This window comes from Cyanistes caeruleus, chromosome 2 (genome assembly GCF_971803275.1).
Source record: "Cyanistes caeruleus chromosome 2, bCyaCae1.hap1.1, whole genome shotgun sequence".
Lineage (NCBI taxonomy): Eukaryota > Metazoa > Chordata > Aves > Passeriformes > Paridae > Cyanistes > Cyanistes caeruleus.
Window position 1 is genome coordinate 32,947,460 of NC_141702.1, and position 21,422 is coordinate 32,968,881.

The 21,422-nt window shown below is 35.3% G+C and overlaps 1 protein-coding gene across 1 annotated transcript in view; it reads left to right on the forward strand.

The window, feature by feature from the left end:
* BCKDHB (branched chain keto acid dehydrogenase E1 subunit beta) overlaps positions 1 to 21,422 on the forward strand; it is a 107,210-nt gene that overhangs the window by 26,322 nt on the left and 59,466 nt on the right. Inside the window, exons 6-8 of the mRNA XM_086876375.1 lie at positions 1,595 to 1,703; positions 8,043 to 8,140; positions 11,392 to 11,502. Coding sequence (XP_086732501.1) covers positions 1,595 to 1,703; positions 8,043 to 8,140; positions 11,392 to 11,502 — 318 coding nt within the window. The remainder of the gene's footprint in view (positions 1 to 1,594; positions 1,704 to 8,042; positions 8,141 to 11,391; positions 11,503 to 21,422) is intronic.

A 21,422-nucleotide genomic window follows, 5' to 3' on the forward strand; every position in this document is an offset into this window, starting at 1 on the left:
CAAAGCAAAGTATCAGAGAAATGTTAACAATATCTGGGGCTCTTTTGGCATCTGTTTCATTCATTTTCTTTTCAGAGGGTTGAAAGAAAGAATCATTAAGTATTCCAGTTGAGTTTCTAGCAGCGATTTTGCAATAGGGCTAACAATTGTTAGTTCGCTACATTGTTAGATTTTTTAGGACTTTTCTGCATAGTATGCTAGTCATCTTTTGAGCAGACAATAAATTCAGATCTTAATTTCTACTCCTGAGTTCTAAATCTGTAACAAAAATGTAGTCCTTAAACATGTAACTTTCAATATGTATTTTTCAGTTTGTTTTTGTCAGTCATGTCCTGAGTGTGAACAGGATCTTTTTAGTATTGTCCTCTCTAGTGTATTGACTTCTAGCTTTGGAGTAGTTTTCATCACCATGTTCTGACTTAACATCATAAATGAATAAGGTAAATAAAATCTGTCCTGAAAATGATTCATTCCTAAGGAGCTGTACTAGTGACATCTATGGTTAATTTCCTATGTGTCTGTTACCAAATGCTTTGGTGAAATATTAATAAACTGCTTCTCTTTTGTTTACTCTTCACTTATTGAGTTAATTTTATGTAAGGGGAGATTTAGGTTGTGTTTTTACTATTTTATATTATTTTTATATAAATAAGTGATATTACTCTCAAAATATATTTTGAAGCCATGGCTGTATTTAAAATGGATTTTTGTTTTTAAACAAGTGCTAGAACTAATGTTTTCAGTGACTTCTAATTTCACAGCTATAAAAGTGTTTGTTGGTAGACTTCATGCTGTATATTCCAGCTCTTTCAGGTCTCTGGGATGAAAGTTAGTTGGTTCTTCTGATTCGAGGGAATTTGGCTCTTGGGTTCTATTTTCACTTATACTGTGATAATTTGGCAATTTTCTTTTCATGATTGATCATCCAAAGTTAACTCTTCTGTTGGCAAATTAATTATACTGTTTCTTTCCAAGTACTTGGATTACATCTGGAGGCCTTGCTTGCTTAGTCTTATTTTGCTTGATAATAGTTTAAGGTATTCATTGGTTACTTATTTCCAAAATGAAGAAATTTCGAGCTTCCACCATAAGCAAGGAAAGCCATCTTTAAATAGCTATTTCCTTTTGTAGCCTTCAAAACTTATTTGACTAAGTCTGAATACCTTTTAGGCCTGGTCTGATGAATCTTTACCCAAGTAGCTGAGGATCACTCAGCTGCATTTTTTTGTTATACATCTACATTTATTTTACAAAGTTTATGTATATTAATTTGACTGATGTTTTTCTGTTCCTTTTACCTCAAATGTTTAGGTAACATTTAGATAACAAATGTTTAGAAGAGCACCTTAGTATTTAAATCACTTAAAGTGATCCTCAGTATAGAGGGGAACTATTAAAGCCTCATCAATGAACAAAATAAAATTAAAAATGTGAAGTGTGTTTTAATAAAATAGTGTTTGTTAATTCACTTTATGAGAACAGCTTGATCTGTAGATTTATTTAAAGCACATAATTGCTTAGTTTTAAGTATTATTGAGTAAGTTTCTAGTGGTATTGCAATTTTAAATAAACTACTTAAAAAATATTTTTACAGGTTGTTATTCCAAGGAGTCCTCTGCAGGCCAAAGGATTGCTGCTGTCATGCATAGAGGACAAAAATCCATGCATATTCTTTGAACCTAAAATACTTTACAGAGCTGCAGGTAAAGATTTGTATGTTGTATTTTCCAATAGAGCAACAATGTTTGGGATTTTTTGCACATACGTGTTTAGTCACAGCTCAAACAGTACTTCAGTCAAAGTCTTGACTTGTTTGGTCTCTAGCTATGTTGTGGGCTGGGTTTTTATAGGAATTGTGAAAACTGAATAAATTCTCAAAGTTTGACTGCAGAGATAAATAAACACATACCATCTGCTTTATGCTCAATTAGCTTTGGTAGTGGAATGCTTTACAGCCCAAGGTTAAAAAAAAGAAATAGCACTAACAGGTATTATTCTTTATCAGATTTTGATATAAATTTGGCCAAATTGGAACTGCTTTCTTGTAATAACTCTAAACACTAAATTAAGTTTTGAGATCAGTTTTTATTTTTCCAAAAGAACTGAGCCCCACCATCACTGTTTTCCCAAAGTTGAAATTTCTTTGAAATGCTTCAAAATGCTTTTTTAAAAATCTTCAAAATCTGCCAATTTAGAATTTAACCTTACTTAAAAGTTAGTGTGATTGCCATTACTTTGTTTTGAACTTTCTGGTTCAGAGTAGTTTTAATAGCTCTCAATTACGTGTAACATACTGGAACAGCGGAAATTGACAGTGATGGTGTTTTAGTTCTAAAAATTAGCTTGTTACTTCTTTGTACTAGAGGAACTTGACAGAACAGAAAATAGATGAAAAGTTTTACATCTGGAGGTAGGCAGAGAAATTGGATGAGCAATGGATAAAATAGAAGCCATGACTTGCCCATAGTGTTTCTCTCCTGTGGTTTTATAATGCTGACTGTGCTTGATCCATCAATCCAGTTTATAAATTGACTCTGTGTGGACTCAATTTGAGTGACAGACAAGATGTTTCTGTTTTGCTTTGGACCTTTTTAACAGCACTTTCCCATCATTGTGTCCATTTTGTCAGTAAATTTATTCTCTTCCTAGAAAGACAGTAATAAGGGAAAAATTTAGAAAGCAGACATCAAAACTACAAAGAAATAATAATATAACTCAGGATCAAATAGGATATTTACTGGTAAAACTGCTTATTTGCTTGTATATTTCCAAAAAAAGGCCCAGAAGTTCCATTAGCAATTTAAATTTAAAAGTGCAGCTATTTTTAGTGTGGTGGGGTGTGTTGTATCCATAGGGTATTGCATTCCTTGAGTTCAGTGTGTTTTGAAATTTACTAAAATTCACTTAAGGGTTTCTGTCTATTCATTTAGAAGAAGTAGTTTGAAAAATAAGCTTCAGTCTGAGTCCTGTTAAACAAATAAAAAAAATGGAGTGTTTTTAAAACAGGCCTTTATTTCTCTCCCTTCCCCCAGTATTTGCAAGTCACAAGTACAGACTGCAGAGTTAATAAAATACTTGCTTCCATACTGGCATGAAAGGCTGCACATCAATATCACATAGCTTTTCAGAATATAGGTTTTTGTGTTTGAAGAAATGACTTGTTAAGCAACTGCTGTATCATTTATTGAACATAAATCAGGCTTGTGATGGAGATCTGAGTAAACGTGCACAAGTAGTGTTTAGTGTTATCTATGTGCTGGTCAGTAACCAGCTACAGCATTGCTGTTGGGAATTTCTGAGAGTGATTTCATCCTGCATTCTGATGGCTAACTTTCAGAGACTTTACCTATATTTTTTGTCTTAAAATTTCTAAGGACATCAGTTTAGTGGTGTAAGTTGAAATTTATAGTACATTTGCATCAACATGTGACAGATAATTGTGACAGATAACTTCTTTCATCTATATGGATATTTTATTATTTCTACAATATAAGGCAGGAATATTTTACTATATGGAATGGTTTTTCTGTTCCTTTTATTTTCGTTGTAAACCTCTCTCTGTGTTATCATTTGTTTGCCATCTTTACCATTAAGCTGTCATTTGTGGGTTGGGTCAGCTTGGACTGGGAGATGATTGCTGTCTGGGAGTTTCTCCTATAGAATTGATCTCTCTTAGAGTTCATTCTTATTCTCCTGGCCATAGTCAAGGTTTCTGGTGATTCCACTATAGAAACCAAGTGGTCTGCTGAATTCAGAAATGGACCAGGGCCATCATGATTGGTAAGATCAAGATGCAGCAGCAATGAGGTACAAGCCTGGTAAACAAGAATAAGATTAGCAGTGGAAAGATGGGTTTTAAAAATGTGACTGTCTCATGTTTCATTGAGAAAATTCTTACAATACCCCATGTGAGTTTGTTGATTCTATCAGGAAAAAGAAAATTGTACTGATTCAGAAACTTATTTAGACAGTAAGCTTGAACTATGTCTGTATTTATTGAGTCTTTCCATTAATGTCTCAAAACAGTGCAGGGTCTTCTGAAAGCTGGGAACATGCAGGCTTTCCAAAACAAGAACAGAAAATGGTATCAGTTGTCCTTTATTACTTAATTTATCTTTTTTTTTTTTTTTTTCTTTTTAGCATGGTATAAAGCTTCATCTAAGATTTGAGATCTCGTTGTTCCAGACGAAAATAATTTTCTTTATTTCCATGATGATGGCTCTGTCATTGAATAATGAAATTATATTGCCCCTACTATAGCCTTTTTTTGGTTTAGCTCTATGTGAATAGACATGTTTGTTCAGAGGGCTTTATGAATGATGTTACAGTGGTGTAGGGACTATAGTTGAAAAATTAAGATGTTAAGGACATTAATGGGAAGGAAGATTTTCTTTCTGTAAAATTAATGTAGGCTTTTGAGACTCATCATTTTCCTCTAATGGACTTTTCTTTCTTCCTATGAGGCCTCTAAATATTTGTCCATGATTTTGTTCAGAGTTGTTGATGTATTTGAAATTATAGCTGAAAATAAACTATAGGTGGGATAGTCTTGAAAACACAGGATATCTGTCCTTATTCAGATGGCCTGAAGCTAATAATGCTTTGTTTAAAACAAACAAGTCAAAAAATCAAGATAAAATAATGACAAAGATCCCACTCCCTTTCCACTCCAACTACCAAAAATTTATAGCCTTTCTCTGAGTGTTCCTGACAAGGTTTGTTTCTTGTCTTTAATTACATTTGTCTTCAGGTATGTGTCTCCATATTTTGTTTATAGCTTCTCCTTTTTCTTTATAATTCCATCAGATAATTTTACTGAAAGAAACACTTCTGTATTCCCCATACCCTTATCAATTAGTGGGACTGAGCAGGTTTGGTTCTTATAGCTGCCACCTTCAACCTTTGTGGTAAAGTCTGTGCCCCTGTGTGTTCTTCCTTATGGCTTCTCCCTCTTCCTGTTCTCCCCTTTTGTGTTGTAAAGATCCTTTACTAGACACCCTTTGAGGACAAAATGCTGTCTTCTTTCACATAACCAAACAAGTGTTTATCAGAAGTATTGTGTATGTTAATTTTCCTTCAGTTATATTAGGAAGGAGCAGAGAAATGTAAGCCTTTCTGAGTAAAAATCTAGAATTAAATATGCAAGTACATGTGCAAAGAGAGAATTCTATTGCTATTTAACTTACGAGATCATAATGTTACTGAAAGTGCCGTAGTGATGTCCCCCTAAATGTCAGAGATACTAAGAAAATATCTGAATTAAAAAGGAAGAGGCGGCTTTGATTTATAAAAAGTGTTAACAGCCTGTGCAGTGTCAAGAGAACATAATGGTTATGAATCAAAGGAGAAGATGAGTCACCTTGACATTATCAGGTTTAGACATCTTGTGGAGAACCTACTCTGATGTTTTTTGACCTTTTCAGTTTCATTTAATTGTACTATATATGACATTGGTGGTGTAGAAATAAATACGACTTGCATCAGTGGTTGTTATAGAGACAAGGCAGGTAAGATGAGAAAACATGTATTTTCTTTCTGCTGTTCAGACTGCTCCCTTAGAAAATACAACAGATGCTGTAACCTCTTAAAATTAACTTGTCATGGCCCCTTTTCACTAATAATTGCTTTTTGTTAATTGCTGTATTTGAAATCTGTATTTGAAACATTTGATTTAAAATACTTTATGTCTTTAGTAATAGATTGATAGGCTGCTTTGTATGTAAACATTGTTATCCTGGATTAGATAATTACTATGAAAGAATATTAATAGAATAATTTCATATGCTATTTTTCATCTATATTAGTTGGGAGAGGAGTTTTTAGAAAGGCAATGAACACAAATCCATGCAAATTGGACTTTCCTATAAATTTTTGACAAGCTAAATTTTAGATTTAAAATTGTCAGATATTATAGATGAGGTCATTTAATGGACATTGCATTGCAGAATGGTTTAGCTATAGTAAAAAATAAGTTAATTTGTGTAATTACATGTAATATTTCATTTCCCTAAGTGGATAAAACCATTATCAGAGAAAAAAAAAATATTTCTGTATCATGTACACCTTCTAGTTTTTCCTCTGGCTCATCCCTCCTCCTTCAAAACCTTCTCATTCATGTTGGTATCCTGGGTTTCCACTTGAAGGTCCCGTGGTATCTATTTAAGTTCCTTGTTCTCCAGGTTTCGTGTAGGTGACCATTTCATGACAAGGACAGCTATGCAATGCCAATTAGTGTAGTTGTGGGTTTCATTATCTTTCAGGATCTCTTTCTGTTGCCTGAGGGTCTTACAACGTGCAAAATCCATAGAAACCTGGCCTGCCACTAATGTGCAAAGAGCAAGGGCTGGATGTGCCTTTCTTCCCTTTCCTTCCCAGCCCTATATTTTTCTACCCACTTGTTATTCAAAGAAATTATTACAGAGCAGGGTGCTTGGACTAGGTGATCTGCAGAGGTCATTTCCTACCTCAGTCTTTCTGTAATTCTGTGACACAGGTGGTATTTGTAGATCGTTATCAACAAGAGGAAAGAAAATTGTCTGCTATGATTGGAAATTATTTGCGACTTCATTTTTCAAGCTTGTAAGCCAGGAAAAAACCTAGGTCATTCTATTTGTATTGGATCTACCATAACAGTGAAGGAAAAATGCAAACCACTTCACTACTGGTATCACTCAGGGAGATTCTTTATTGTAACTTCAAGAAGCAATTTTGTTCAACAGGAACTCAGTAAGTATTTTATGAGCTATGAAGTAACAAAAAAAGGCAGAGTGTTTTCTTTATAAATTGTTTCTGTGTATTTAGAAGATCTATTTTTTTCTAATTACCACTAGAATATGTTTTAAGAAGTATTATTTGACTTGCTGGTGCATAGACAAATTCATCTTTAGATCAAAACCAGTATTTCTTTTAAAGCAGGATATATGGATATTTTTATCATAGTTTTAATCATTAAATCATTAATGTATAGTGTGTTGGAGCATTGATTCTAAACTAGCACAACTGACCTAACGTTTTTCCATCTGAAAACTAGTACATGAGTCTTGAATGGAACTACCTTAAATGTCTTAGGAGAAGACATTTCATGCCTGATTCTTGCATTCTCTCTCTAACTGTGGTGTATTTTTGGTGAATAGATAATTTTTTTTTTAAGAAAAAATATTTTTCCTTTTAAAAGGAAACTTGTTTTAAACTGCTATAACTAAAAGTTCTTGCTGATTCTTCCTGTGTAGCTTCTGAAAACTTTAAACCTCAGTTTAAACATAAAGCTGCAGATCGTCATACTTGGAGCATCAGGAGGATGCTGGCACAGCTGATCCTTCTTGTCTGAGTATTAAAGTATAATTTCAAGGCTAGATGATTTCTAGAATAATCAAGAATTCTGATTAATTAGTGGTTACTTGAGATTTTTTTACCAGCAGTGTCCATTTCCAAATCTGATGCTGATATTCTGACTTGATGTACACCAGAACTTATTACTATCTTTTGCATGTGTATATATGCATCATCTTGTTGTGGTATGTAACAAAAATTAAACTCCACACTGGACATATTTGTAACAGTCTAATTAAAAAGAATTTGAATTGCAGCTAAACCTTTGAATGCTAATACTCAGCTATTTTAGCCTAATGCTAATAGAATTACACAGTTGTTAGTGTTGGAAGATCTGGAGATCATGCAGTCCAGCCCCTCTGCCAAGGTAGGGTCACCTAGAGCAGGTGACACAGGAACGCATCTAGGTGGGTTTTGAATTTCTCCAGAGAGGGAGACCCCACAACCTCTCTGTGCAGCCTATTCTGTGCTATGCTACCCTCAACATAAAGAAGCTCTTCCTCATGTTGAGGTGAAGCTTTTTCTGGTTTAATTCATGGTCATTGCTCCTCATCCTGTCACTGGGCACCAGTAACATACTCAGTAGAAATTTGGTCTATTGTTTTAGATGGCTTTAACATTTAAGAAAAATTTTAGTGTATGGTTTATGGATAATATTGACTAATAAAGGAATCTAATGCTTATTTTCTCTTCCTGTCTTTTTTTTTTTTCAGTGGAACAAGTTCCTGTAGAGCCCTACACCATTCCACTGTCGCAAGCTGAGGTGCTGCAGACGGGCAGTGATGTGACAATGGTTGCTTGGGGCACTCAGGTCTGTAACTCTCTAACAAGCTATTTGTCACCCAGTAAAGCCAGGCCTAGAGGGTAGGTGGTGCTTGCATTCAGGCTCAAGTGCCAGACATTAAAGTGTGCTGTTTTCCATCACTATATGCTTAAACAAATGTTTGCCGGTGTTTGTATTGCTATGAAACATGCTTTTTATTGTGTAAGTTTTTACTAATTTTTGATTGAAGATGGCTCTGGAAGTGTAGAAGAGGTACCTGTGCATCAGGTTAATGATTTTTCTATGATTATGAGAATGATAGATTTAAGAATGGGGTAGTGAGATGTAACGCTGAGGAAGGCAGTGGGAAAGAAAAGTTCAAAATAGTATGCTGAAAGAAAAGTATAGATCTTCACTGTGTGATTTAAAGAAGTGTAACGTGGGTGTCCCTTTATACAGAAAGTTAAAAATCCATGTAGCATTTAATACAAGTAGGGATTGGTATAGTTTTGTTTCTAACAGTTACATTTCAAAGCTGTTCAGGAACATCATTGGCAACCCTCCCCCTCCTCCCCTCCCCCCCACCAAATTCAGATCTGCAAATAGTGAAAAAGCTGTTAAGAAAATACATCTTTGTAGTCCAGGATTAGAGAAAAGAGATTTGAGTCCAGTTTGGTCTAACCAGAAGTTACTATTTTCTTGGCCTACTTGTATCTGAGAAGCTTTTAGAGGAGAGGGTCTTAAAACTTCTGTGACAAAGCATATTGACCTGATCTGTGTTTGCGCCTTTTTGTTGTTGATGTTATTTGGTTTGTTTGTTTTGTTTTCTTTGAAATTTCTAATCTTCAGTGCTTGTCTGTGGTAGTTTACTTGTCTTCAGACTAGTTAATCTCCTTTATATCTATGGTTATTCCTACTAGTTTCTGATAATTTTCACTACTATTAAAATATTGATTTCTTAAATATCTTTACTTGTACTTGTTTTTTTCCAGAAGATATTGATAAAGTAATTAACTTGATAAAGTAATGGCTTAAAAGCTGGTTATGGAGATTTAATAATATCCTGAGTTTACTCAGTAGGCAGTAGTACAGAGAGGACTTGCAGTGACATGCTTCAAAAAAGCTGTGTTCTGGTTCTTGGTAAAAATTATGACACACTTTTGGTGTGACAAAAAAATTGGACAGATATGCAGACACGTCCAGGTTTAGGAGCTGACCAAACCATGCCTCTGGCTGTGTCATACAGCAAGGGGGCAGATGTTTCACATGCATGAAGTAAATCCAGCTGTGTTGGTTTGTCACTGGTATTCTGCAGATCAAATATGTTCAGTGAGTTTGTGCTGAGGATGTGTTCAGGTGAAGCACATAAACTTGGAGTTTTTAATTGTACTACCACTCCAGAATTTACTGTCAGTAGGCAGAGGGGTTGCACAGACTCATTGATAACTTCTTTTATGGTTTTGGACACAAGGGACATGAGGTAGTTGCTTGTCAGCTGCTGCTCTGGTGATGCTCTCTAATGCTGATTGTACTGTTTATGACACATATGTTTATGGGTGGTGTTTATGAAGGGCAGAAAAAACTTTTAGCTCCTCTCCACTTGTGCTCAGACTTTTATGTCAATAACTAATCCGTTTATGGTCATTAACTAATCCATATCCCCTTTGAGCTAGGTAAGTGTTTATACTTTTACAGAGAAACAGCAAAAATGTCTGTCCTGTGTGCCATGTTGAAAATTTTCAAACATTCTTACTACAGCCACAGATGTATTAGAAGTTTAAACAAAAACACTGCAAGTTGTATTTTCTTTCTGGTACTGCAATTCTTCTATTGATGTACCTTTTAAAATTTTCCCTTTGCATTTAGCTGTTCATATAGGCATGATATAGTTTGTGTTTAAATCCTTAATCATCTTGTTTCAGTGTAGAATTCATGCCTGTATAGGATTTATTAATGCCCTCTGACCTTTGGGCAACTGACACTGCCTGACCATGTCCATGTTGCTAAATTCTGTTGTCTTCAGGATGAAGATGACCTCATCCAATTTAATTACTGGGGATGGTCCTTGACTTCAGCCTCTTAGCTATTCCTAAAAGTTGCTTGATGGAGGACATTTGCTATAGTCCTAACCTGTATTATGAAATGTTCTGGCAAAGAGAGCATCAGAGTTTTTTTGCAGCATCATGTTGATAATTTTTTTTATCCACATATTCCATGAGAAAATTCTTCTTGCTGAGATATTTGTAGAGAATAATCTGAGTTGTAACAGTTATTTTCCATGTTGGAGCATTTGTGTGCAAATATTTGTTTTAGGGAAGCCAATGATTGAACTGCATTTTGCTGAAAAGTGTTTTATAACCTAATGTCAAGATACAGTTTTGAATGTATGTAGTATTTCTTTCCTGTTCTTAGCATAATATACTTTATGGAAAGGATGGAAATAGATGTGGATTTTTTTATATCTACTGTGACACACTGCTAAATAAATTCCTTGGCTGGTGGATACGGAATAACCTGTTCCAGTTCAGTGATAGCCTCCTACTAGAGTGGAATACTTTCCTGTGTCAGTAAAATGTTAATTGTAGTAATCAGGTAATGCAGCATTTGTAATGTTGGTGTTAAACTGTGTGTTGGATGAGCAATAAATGGTTATAATGTCATGCTACTGCTATGTACTTTGATTGTGGGGATCAGGACTGGATATTTACAGGTAGTGGCAATTACTTTCTCTCCTAGCTGTTTGTAAGATAATGGTTTGGAGATGATCACTTGGCTATGTTTCAGTGAGTTAGACTAAGAGTAGATACTGGGACTGCTAGAACTGTTTGTTGGCTTTTTGGCTAAGATCAGGTGGAGTGCAGTGTAGTATTTCTGAATGTACTTAATGCTTCTTTCAGGATTGCATGGGTTTGCTATGTTAAAATATAGTACTCTAATTTATTTGGGTATTAGCTTAGTTACAGTCATAACAAAAAACTTCTAAAACTCGTTCAAACTGATTAAAAAAAATAAAAATAGTGAGGACTGATACTAGTCACTGAAAGACACATCTCTAGAAAGCCAATTTTGTTCTTAATGATTCTTCAGTGCATTTAGATTTTGGAGTGGTGCTAAAATACTGGGAATAATTAGGTACTAAATAAGAAGAATGCACTGAATACTAAATGGTTATTACTGAATAGAAAGGTCTCTGCTCAATATGTAGGTGCTATGTTAAATCACTGCTTGTATTCCATATGTGTAATTTAGAGAAAATTGCATAATTTAGATTATTTGGTGATGGTACATTGCTTTTTCAGGTGCATGTGATCAAAGAGGTGGCATCAATGGCTCAAGAAAAGCTTGGTGTGTCCTGTGAAGTTATTGATCTGAGGACCATCTTACCATGGGATACAGAGACTGTTTGCAAGGTAAGGAAATGAGGTACATTAATTTAAAAACAATCTAGGTTTTTTTAAAAAGTTTTTTGCTTTTTGCTTTGTTTTGTATATATTGTTCTGTTGGTGGTGTTGCATTTCTGTTTTTTTGTTTTTTGGGTTTTTTTGTTTTGTTTTGTTTTTTCTAATTCTGTATCATAAATACAGAGTACATACAAATTACATGGACCAGACATTTGCTTTAGCATTGAAAGAGAATTATGTTTTAGGGGTGAAAATAATGTCAGAATGCATGCTCTTTACTTTCAAGCAGAGGACCCAATTTAATCAGACTTCTGCCTGAAAATTGCTTTTCCATGATTTCTGAGTCTTTTCTGACATCTTTGCTGTCTTTGGAAAAATCTTTTATCTTTTTCTTGCTGTTTTACATTAAAATGTTCATCTAGTTGTAGGTCTTCAGTAATGTGCCTTAGGGTTGTTTAGCTGTACTTTTAGAAATAAATGTTTTGATTTAAGGTATATAAATTCTTGGGTTGGGAAGAAAAAGCAGCATTTACCCTTCTCAGACTACCTAGTTTGGAATTCCTGGGTACTGGAAAGCACTTTTTTTTTTTGTGGAGGTCTTTGATGTCACCAACAGAACAATTACTGCTTTTGCTAGAGCTGAGAGTTTCCTTAAGCTGGCAAATTCACAGGCCTGCAGGACCATGGCTAACAACTCCTTGGATCCTAATTCAAGCTGGGCTCACTCACTCACTTTATGCTGCTGAACAAATCACTCAGAAGACTGAGAGATGTCTGCAGCTCTCTTACCTCAGTCCTCATAACTGTAGTGTACTGAATTAACCACAGGGATGACAACAGCCATGCCATGGGCTTGGAAAAAGGCGTGTGTTTCCATCAAATACTTTCTATGCCTGCAGTTTCTAATTTAAGGCAATATGGTATCATTTCTACAGCTAACTCAGATTGTACAGATGTTTAAATAGGGCAGATGAGGCACATACCTGACTCTATATACTTGGAATATCTTAATTGTGTCATTCTGTGTTTGCTCAGTAAGGGCCTTGCTTCTGGTCAGGGAACATAAACACGTTAAATATGTTAAAGGGAAAGATGAGCCATTGGTCTGCTACTCTATGGCAAAGCTTGTATTTCTCCTGTTTTATTTAACTGAGGGACTGCCAGTGGGATGGGATGGAATAGATTATGGAAGGAAAGATCCATGTTGTGCATCTGCTCTTGGCAGTGTTCTGCTGTCTGGTTGTGGATGTGTAACAAACTGTGTGCTTATATGTGAAGCTATGAGTTGCCTCATATAAATTTGATCTTCTTGGTTGAAGTGTATTTCATTTTTTTTGAAGTGTGTTTCTTGTTACTTGGATGTACTTTCTAGCTGTAAAAAATGAAATGTGTTGAGTTACTGTCATCAATATGAAGTGAAATTTTGGCCATAATAAGTCCGTTACAATCTCTTCTGGGCAAGTAAAATGATTCCTTTTTTTCCTTTTTTTTTGCTAATTTTTTTCCTTTGAAGATTTGAGCTGTCATTCTTTGAAAACAAAGTATCTCTTTGAAGGAACATTTAATTCTCTTTTGATGGGTTGGATCTGCACTGAAAGGCCATCAGAAAAAAATGTAGCTGTGCATAGGAAGTGCAGAGCTTTAGTTGTACAATATTTTTCAAATATGTTCTTTAAATTTGAATACTCCATGAAGATTTTCAGCTCATGTTCTGTCCTGAACATCTTTTAAGGTAACTGTGGCATAAATAGAAACATCATAGAATGGATTGGATCCAAAAGGACTTTAAAGATTATGTAGTTTCCACTCCCCTGCCAGAGACAGGGACATTTTCCATTAGATCTGTCTGGCCTTGAACTCTTCCAGGGCTGGGGCATCCACATCCTCTCTGGGAAGTTTTTTCAGTTTGCCCTTGCAGTAAAGAATTTTTTTTTTCTAATACCTAATCTAAACCTATTCTTAGTTTGAAGCTCTTCCCCCTTGTTCTGTCACTACATGTTCTTGTAGAAAGTCTCTCTCCATCTTTATTATAGGCTCCCTTCAGGTACAGGAAAGCAGCAATTAGGTCATGCCAAAACCTTCTTTTTACCAGGCTGGGCAATCCCAATTCTTCGTGTTTCCTTGTAGGAGTGGTTCTCCATCTGTCTAAAAGATGAAACTGATGGACCTGTTGCTGTAAATCTGTTAGTAAGTTTACTTCTAAGAATTAAGAGAATCATTTAAAAAAAATTCCAGTGCCTCTTGGCTAGGCTGTTCAGCTGTTTATTATAATAAATACCAAACAGTAAATGCTTTTGGTTAGCATTGCTATTATATTAGTTTGGCAGTATGCTGGCTGGTGTGATGGGAGAAATGTTAAATTCTCTTCTTCTTTAGATCTTGTCTGTTTTGCTCAGCTGAAAATAATTAGTTATTTGCATTTGTGCATTAGTTGGTTGCATTATGTAACACTGAAACTTTTTAAATTTCATTTGCATCCTGGACAGCTTTTAAGGTAATTGCTAGTGCAAACAGAAGGATGGAACTACAGTTCTAGCTGCTTGCTGTAGTCTCATTCTTAGAGGAACTGCTTGTGGCAGCTGTTGCTGTTGACAGCATCAGTTTCAGTGGTGGGACTTATTATTCTCTTCCTGAGATGCCAGTGTCGAGATCCAAAAGAGCACTAGAGAAGTTGGCCATTCCAGAGAAGTTCCTCAGCTGTCTATTGGTCTGCTTGTGTTCTCTCTGTGGGCTCTTAAATGGTAATGGAATTGCTTTTACTCCTGTCCAACCAATAAGCAAATTATCAGCTGTTACAGGCAGCCCTTTGCCTCTGACTATAACTTGTGTCAGCATTCATAAACATCAGGCTAGCTTTTTGGTTTTCCTGGTCTCATGTGTGTGTTTGAAATGCTTCCACTGCCTCTTTGTCGTGTTGGATGCAGATGATAGTGCAGTTAATATGCTGTAACCTTATTGCTCTTCTGCTGGTGCTGGAATGCATGGTCCATGGCTGATGTGAGTCTGTGTGGTGCTGGACACCAGGACTTCGTGTCTTGCTGTAAAAACACATCCCTCAGTTTTACTGCTGACAGTGGTGTCCTTTGTGATCAGCAAAGGCTGTCATTTTAATCTTAGCTGCAAATATATGCAACTTTAATTTGACAGCTGTAGTGTAGCCATGAAGAGGGATGGGCTGAAATTTTTTGTGCTTTGGAGATGAGCAGTAGTATGTCCATTTTTACTGCAATCTGACTCCTTGGTCTGCTTTCTGTAGCATTTTCTATACAGAAAATTATGTCATCAAAATGCATATTTCCTAGAACTATGAGAAGTTGTACTTCACAACTGCCACCAGAGGCCTCCTCTAGTCAAGTTAAGTGTCTGTTTTGACTTTGCATTGCTCCTATGAGCATGTTTATGAATATATAGCTCTGAGGGAAACAGAAATACACATAAAAAATAAGTACAGTGAGCAAAAATAAAAATTGCTGCCTAATTTTACTGATATTTTCTTTGCATTTTAAAAATTTTGATTTTCTGCTCAGTTTTGAAATAGGTTAGCACTTGTCATCTACAGGAGGAGATGAGGTTGCACCTGCCTGGAGCAGACTACCATGGACTTCAAATGGATCCCAGCAGTAATTGAAGCCTTTTTTTGGTACAATTCCTGGGATGGGTCAACATGCAAACAGGGGCTAGATTTTTCTTTTGTTCATCTTCAGATGTCTAAGAAGGAGAAATGAAGGTTGACCTAGTTACAGGAGCTTATAGAGCTATTCTAGAGAAATAGAGAATACAGAAATATTTCCTGAGGTCAATCATCACAACTGCATCAGCAGTCTGGTTTTTCATGAGATAAATTGACCTCTGACCATAAATGTCATGGTTTAAAAGTTTGGTCTTTAAAAAAAAAAAACTGTTAGGGAAACCCTAGTTTTCCTAGAGTAAAGTTAGGTGAGGCAAATTGAACTCTAATTTTGTAGTTGAGAGATGGCACCTGCTGCTGACATGAAGAGCATAAGTATTTGGCCTGTTTAAAAAGAACATATCTGACATTTTTACTAGGATAAAAACAAAAAATCAGTGTGTTTTATATAAATTTCTGTACATTAAAATGCATGCTGATCTGTAATCTTTCTAAAATCCTTCACGAGAAAAATTAAGTGATTTTCAGGTTGTACATGCAGAGACTCCCAGTATATTGCTTCTGAATGAGACATGAAGTTAAAATGAATATTTGCTTTTTCCCTCCAGGATTGAAAGTAAACCCAACTCCCAGTATGTAGCTGTATAAATCAACTTAAAAAGTTTTGTTGTTATGTGTCAGAAAAGTGACACAAGCTTGTTTAAGGAGTATGTGCTGCCTTAGCTGCTTCCTTAGGAAGCAAAGGCTGTCCTTAGTTTACTGACCATCTTGTCTATGTATACATCTTCAAAGCACAATCTCATTGTGCTCAGTGAGAAGTTTGTTAGGTCTCTTGTTTACTTTGACAATCTTCACTGATTTCTGTCTAAAAACTCTTTGTTTTATTCACTATGACTGAAGTAAAAGTGGTACAGCAACTATAATTTGAAGAGAGATGGACTAGCTGTCCACAGAGTTCATTATTTTTTTTTTGAGTGAGGGAATGCTTTCCCTGTGCTTATCCTAACATCAGCATCCTACATCTGCATGTTGCATTTGTGTATGAGTGGACTGGGATAAGGAGTGATTTTTTTTTTTCCCATTATACCTTCACCTGTAAACACAAATGTGTGAAATTAATGTGTTTCTCAACATACCCTGCTGATAAGGAAGCCTCTGCCTTGAAGTTTTCCACTACTTGATTGATTAGCTGTGTTACTGTTGAAAATCTAAGCTGCCATGAAGGATGCTACTCAGAGAACTGAAGCATGAGTTATATATGAAATATCTATAAAATTGGTTATTTATAAGCCACAAAAGTATTTAAAAGCACTTTTTCTCCTTTTCAGAAATGAAGTTTTCAAACAAAAATTTTATTTCCTTCACTATACTTAATAGATTTGCTTGGACACTTTGAATAGATTAGGCTGTGTGGACTTTCCTGTGTATGAACTACTGGGTGGTGTGGTATTGATTAAAAAGCCAGTGACACATTTCCCAGTGCTTCACTTGTCACGTTCAGGGTAAAATTCTGTAGTTGTAGTGGTTTTTATGTTGAAAGATATGTGTTACTGGAAGTAGGAAATCTAGCTCAGGATTAAGTACTCTTAAAGGATTGTGCAAGTTACTGTATTTTTTTCATCCTGAATTGAGCCAATAATTTAAATGTTGAACTGATTAGTATCAGCCATTTTAACTGTGCAAGTGAAAATTTGCAAATGGACTTTTTTTCTTACTTTTGAATTATTTTGAAGACAAGTATTTGCCATGCACAGTGATACCTAATTAGTCATCTTAACTGTCTCTGAATGGTTGCTACCTTAGTGCAAAGAAATGTTGAGAATACTAATTCAGAAGTTGCTTCTTTAGGGCACTATGCTATGGTCAAGTGAAGGGGTGTATGTGTTCTGGATGTTCTGAGCAACACTTGGTGTTGCTTTGCTCCTCTTTGGGAAGGATTCTGCAGACCCCTTCATGGAGGTCAGAATAAATGCTTGTCAGGCTGCAAACACATCTGCTGCTTGTGAAAGAGAAATCTGAGCAAAAGAAAAACAGAGTTCCACAGAGGGAACGGGCGGTTATACAGATTGGGCAAACTCTGTGCCTGTTTTCCATCGAGGATCTTGATGGGAGCCTTTGTTTCCAGCATTTATTAAAGCATTATCCTTAATGCATGAGTGGCATTTTTGTCAGATATCATCAGTGAATAATTTTCAGTAGTACATCTTTCATATCCTATACTTAATAAGCAGCATGTCCTAGCAGACCTATGGGTCTACCAGCTTGTTCCATTCCTTTACATTTACTTCATCTATTTGGACTGTGAATAAAAGGAAAATCAAGATCAGCAAGCCTGATGTGGTTTTTCTTATGCATTAACTGCACTCACCAGGCATTGAACTGTACAATTGTAGCACAGGTATCCTGGGATCAGATTTATGTTTCTTGGCTATCTGTTCTTGGTCTTCTGCCATTTTACATGTTACTCCTTGGATTTCTTATTGAGTGGATCTTGTACCTATAAAATGTGATTGAAGTTGTGCTGCTTGCATGATGACAGTTAATTTTGTCACTGTTTCCATAAGAAACTTGTGTCTTTTGGTCTTGTAGTTTCAGGTTGCTAGAGCGTGCTGTGGACTGTTGCTTGGCTTCCAGAAGCAGAAAGCTGGAGCCATACTTGGAGACAGACATATTAAAGTTACGAGAATATATACATAACCATTTCAGAAAGTAATTATTCATATCTTTGCTCTTTTGTGTTTTAAGAAAGCTTTGAATGGAAGACTCGTTTTTTGTTCCTATGCATCTTGTTTTTTCTGGGAAGAACCTCACTGCCAAGGTGTTTGTGTATATATAATTCTGTTTTCTCCTTTCTACTTCCCACCCAATATAAAAATATTTCTCAGTTTTTTTGCCCAAGTATTGGTAAGTGATACTTGAGGAAGAATCTGATTGAACCATGATATAAATTTAAGATTATGCAATTAATTCGTGTTTTCCATTTGATTCATATATGAGGCATTTATTCACTTGCCTCAGCAATAATCTGTTTAAACTGTAGTCACATTAGAAATCAAACCTTACATGAGAAAAAGAGGAAGTGGTAATTTGGTATCACTTGGTTACTGTATAATGCTTGTGCTATAAATGTGCATTCTGATATCTCTGTCCAGCTAAAAACCCCCATATTGCCAGTTTTAATTAATTCCTCAGTCTGCACATGACAAAACTGTAAAATCACTCTTTTGGCATGTGGTCAAACATTTCCAATAAGTACTAATCTATACTATATTATCACATCTGGCACTTGTGGTGCATTTACTGACATGCTACCTAGACTTTGAAATTTACAACAGTGTTGTGTTTGGAAGGTTACAGATTTCTTAAGGAAGAATGACTTAAATGGCTTTGCTGCTAAAGGGGAGTTTAAAGAGCAAGTGGCATCTATTTTTCATCTGCCATTAAACTGTTACATTACTTCACTATTAAAGGGAAAAGTTGATTTATTAAAACTTTTCAAAGTTTCAAACTTTTTCTCTTAAAAATTCCAATTTTTAATTTAAATTTAGAAGATATGTGTTTTCTATCTGCTTCTTCTTACAGGGAAAATGGTGTTGAGGAGAAAAAAAATAAATCTGGGTTATTAAGCTCAGCAGTGGGACCTAGTTTTTCATGTGTTAGTATGGAACTATTTGCAATATGATGGGAACAATTGTTGCACTTTAACAAGCCCATGGAAACAATTAATTTCTGATTACCAGCTATGGTGTTTTGCTGACATGAGAGAACTGACTTGATACTGTCATTTTTTGGCTAAGAGGTCAGTGATGTTTTAAATAATAGATTGACTAGGGGAAGATGTGATTTTTTAGATCTTAAAACACTGTCAGCAGTTTGTGTTAATACAGTTTTGCTTTCCAGAGGAAGAAAATAAACCTTTCAGAATAATCTGTCTACGTAGTTAGTCAGTTGTAAATTGCCCATTCTACTGGACAATCAAAATATATTTGCAGTAGTTAATGCATATGTTACTGGGTATGTATGTGTCTTGATTTGAAGTATCATATTGATTATCTAGACATCTTAGTATCATCAGGACTGAATCCATGCTGAAGTTAAACCTGAAAGATCTTGGCTGTTCTATCTAATTGTATAGGAGGAGTACTGAAATGTTGCAAAATGCAGAGATTTTCTAGAGCAATTTCTTGGGATAATTCAAAAACTAATATATGGACCCTTTTTTGTTTCAGAAATGACTTAGTAACACACTGGAATTTGCTTAATAGAAAAGATAAATTTAGCTATATATTTTTCTCTTCTTGACTTCAGTATTTTTCAAATATTTACTAGTTTAAGACATCAGTGTAAATTTTCTGACCTGTACCACACTAGAATAAAATACTTTTTTTTTTTTTTTCCCCCCCAAGTATTGGGAAAATGTCAAAATAAAGGTGTGTAGAAGACTCATATTCCCCTTCTCTCCTGTATTAATTTAGTATATATTTCATTATTACCCAAAGTATCAGAACTGACATGATTGAGCAGCTGATGATTCAGCAAAGTACAGAGAAAATTGCTGGTGTGATGAAGTTTTGAGCTTTCACCATCTGTTTTCTAAAGAAATAAAATATTTCTTGGTAGTACAGAAATGCTGATCTTGAAACAAATAAGAAACTCTGAGCAATATAAAATTATGTAATTTAGGGACTCAATGGTTTCATAAGTAAACATCATTAGAAATGTGGAAGTATAAAGGAAGAAATTGTGATTTTCATTAGTCAAGTGCCTTACAGATCCTTTAAGATATTTGTGGAATTACTCAGTTTCTTTATGCTGAAGTCTTGCCTTTTATAAATTTTGTATAAATCTTTCATTTTTCCACTGTTGCCTGAGTTAAAGACATTAATCTTTTAGGGCTTCCAGAAACTTTTAAAATTTTAAGTATTTTGTCTCATTTTCTTCAAGGCACTACAATACAGACCCTTAAGTCCCCTTTTCTAATTTTCTGAATTTAGCATGATAAACTGTTAAACTTTTGCTTGACCAATTCCCCTTTGAGGAAAACAGGTGGCAAAAAGGACTAAGCAACAGTCTTTCTCTAAAATGATTACTTTCCACTCAAGAAAATTTTACCTGAGAAATCTAGGAACTGTGATAAACTTGGCTTCTGAAAAGCTTTTTGTGAACAGAGCTCTAGAAAATCAGAGAACACAGAATTAATTATGGAGCAGTAAGTTGCTCAGCTTCTGTGAGAAGTGGTGTGCAGCAAGTGCTTTTCTGTAAGCAAGTGTTGCTCTGAGTGAAAAAAAAATGGAGAAAACTAGTAAAAAACCATATGCTGTTGCCACCTACAGTGCTGGGTAATTGGTCTTCCCTCTGGTCCTTCCCCTAGCAAACCAAGGTTTTTAGAGATCCTTAACAGAATAACAGCTCTGCTAATTACTGCTTTACAAAAATAAATTGACTGATGTTCTGGTCAAATATAGCTTTGCTCTGTTGACAAGCTTGGTTATACTTCTTTCATTGTCATGCTCTGAGATACCAAGCTCCTTGGTATTTCTTGGATCTGTATTTAATGCCTCCTCTCTCTGTTCCCTGCATATGTAGAGGATGTAAATGAGGAGATCTCTACAGGCATTTCAGTGATTACAGTGATGCAGCATTAATTCCAGAGTGGGAATGATGTTATTCAGTAGTGTTGCATTTGGAAATTAAAGCTTCAAGACAGGAAGGTCTCGTTTGTGCCTTGTACGGTTCTTATAGCAATTTCATGGTTTTTCTGTTTGTATCACATCTGCCATCAAACATATAAACTGCTTTAGTGATTTGGCAGAAAAATATTCATGTGATACATAGTTTAAGACATTTCAAACTGTTCAAAGGAAAGACTGTCTCAGATATGCAAAGAGTACAAAATAAGCAGATAGGAGGGAACAAAGACTATTTTTCAGCTATATTCAGAAGTCTGCAGTGAATGAATTACAGGCTTTGATTATTTATTCTGTCATGTACAAAGATGAATCCTGTCTTTTAGTTGATAAGCATGTAAATGGTTCAGTGTCTTTTAAGCTGCTGATCTAAGTGAAAAATGCAAATGCCTCTGTATCACGTTGAACAGAAGAAGCCAAATAGTTAATTCTTTGAGGAGTATATACCAAATAGATAAGGAATATTTGCAAACTCTTATTACTGATAATTTTCTCATGCAGCTGACTCATTGTAATGCTATTGTAATCAGCCTGTTTTTCCCAGATTACTTTCACAGTTTTTTTCAGCTCACTTGGAGAGTCTGTTTAAAAATAAAACTTATTTCTTGGTCTAT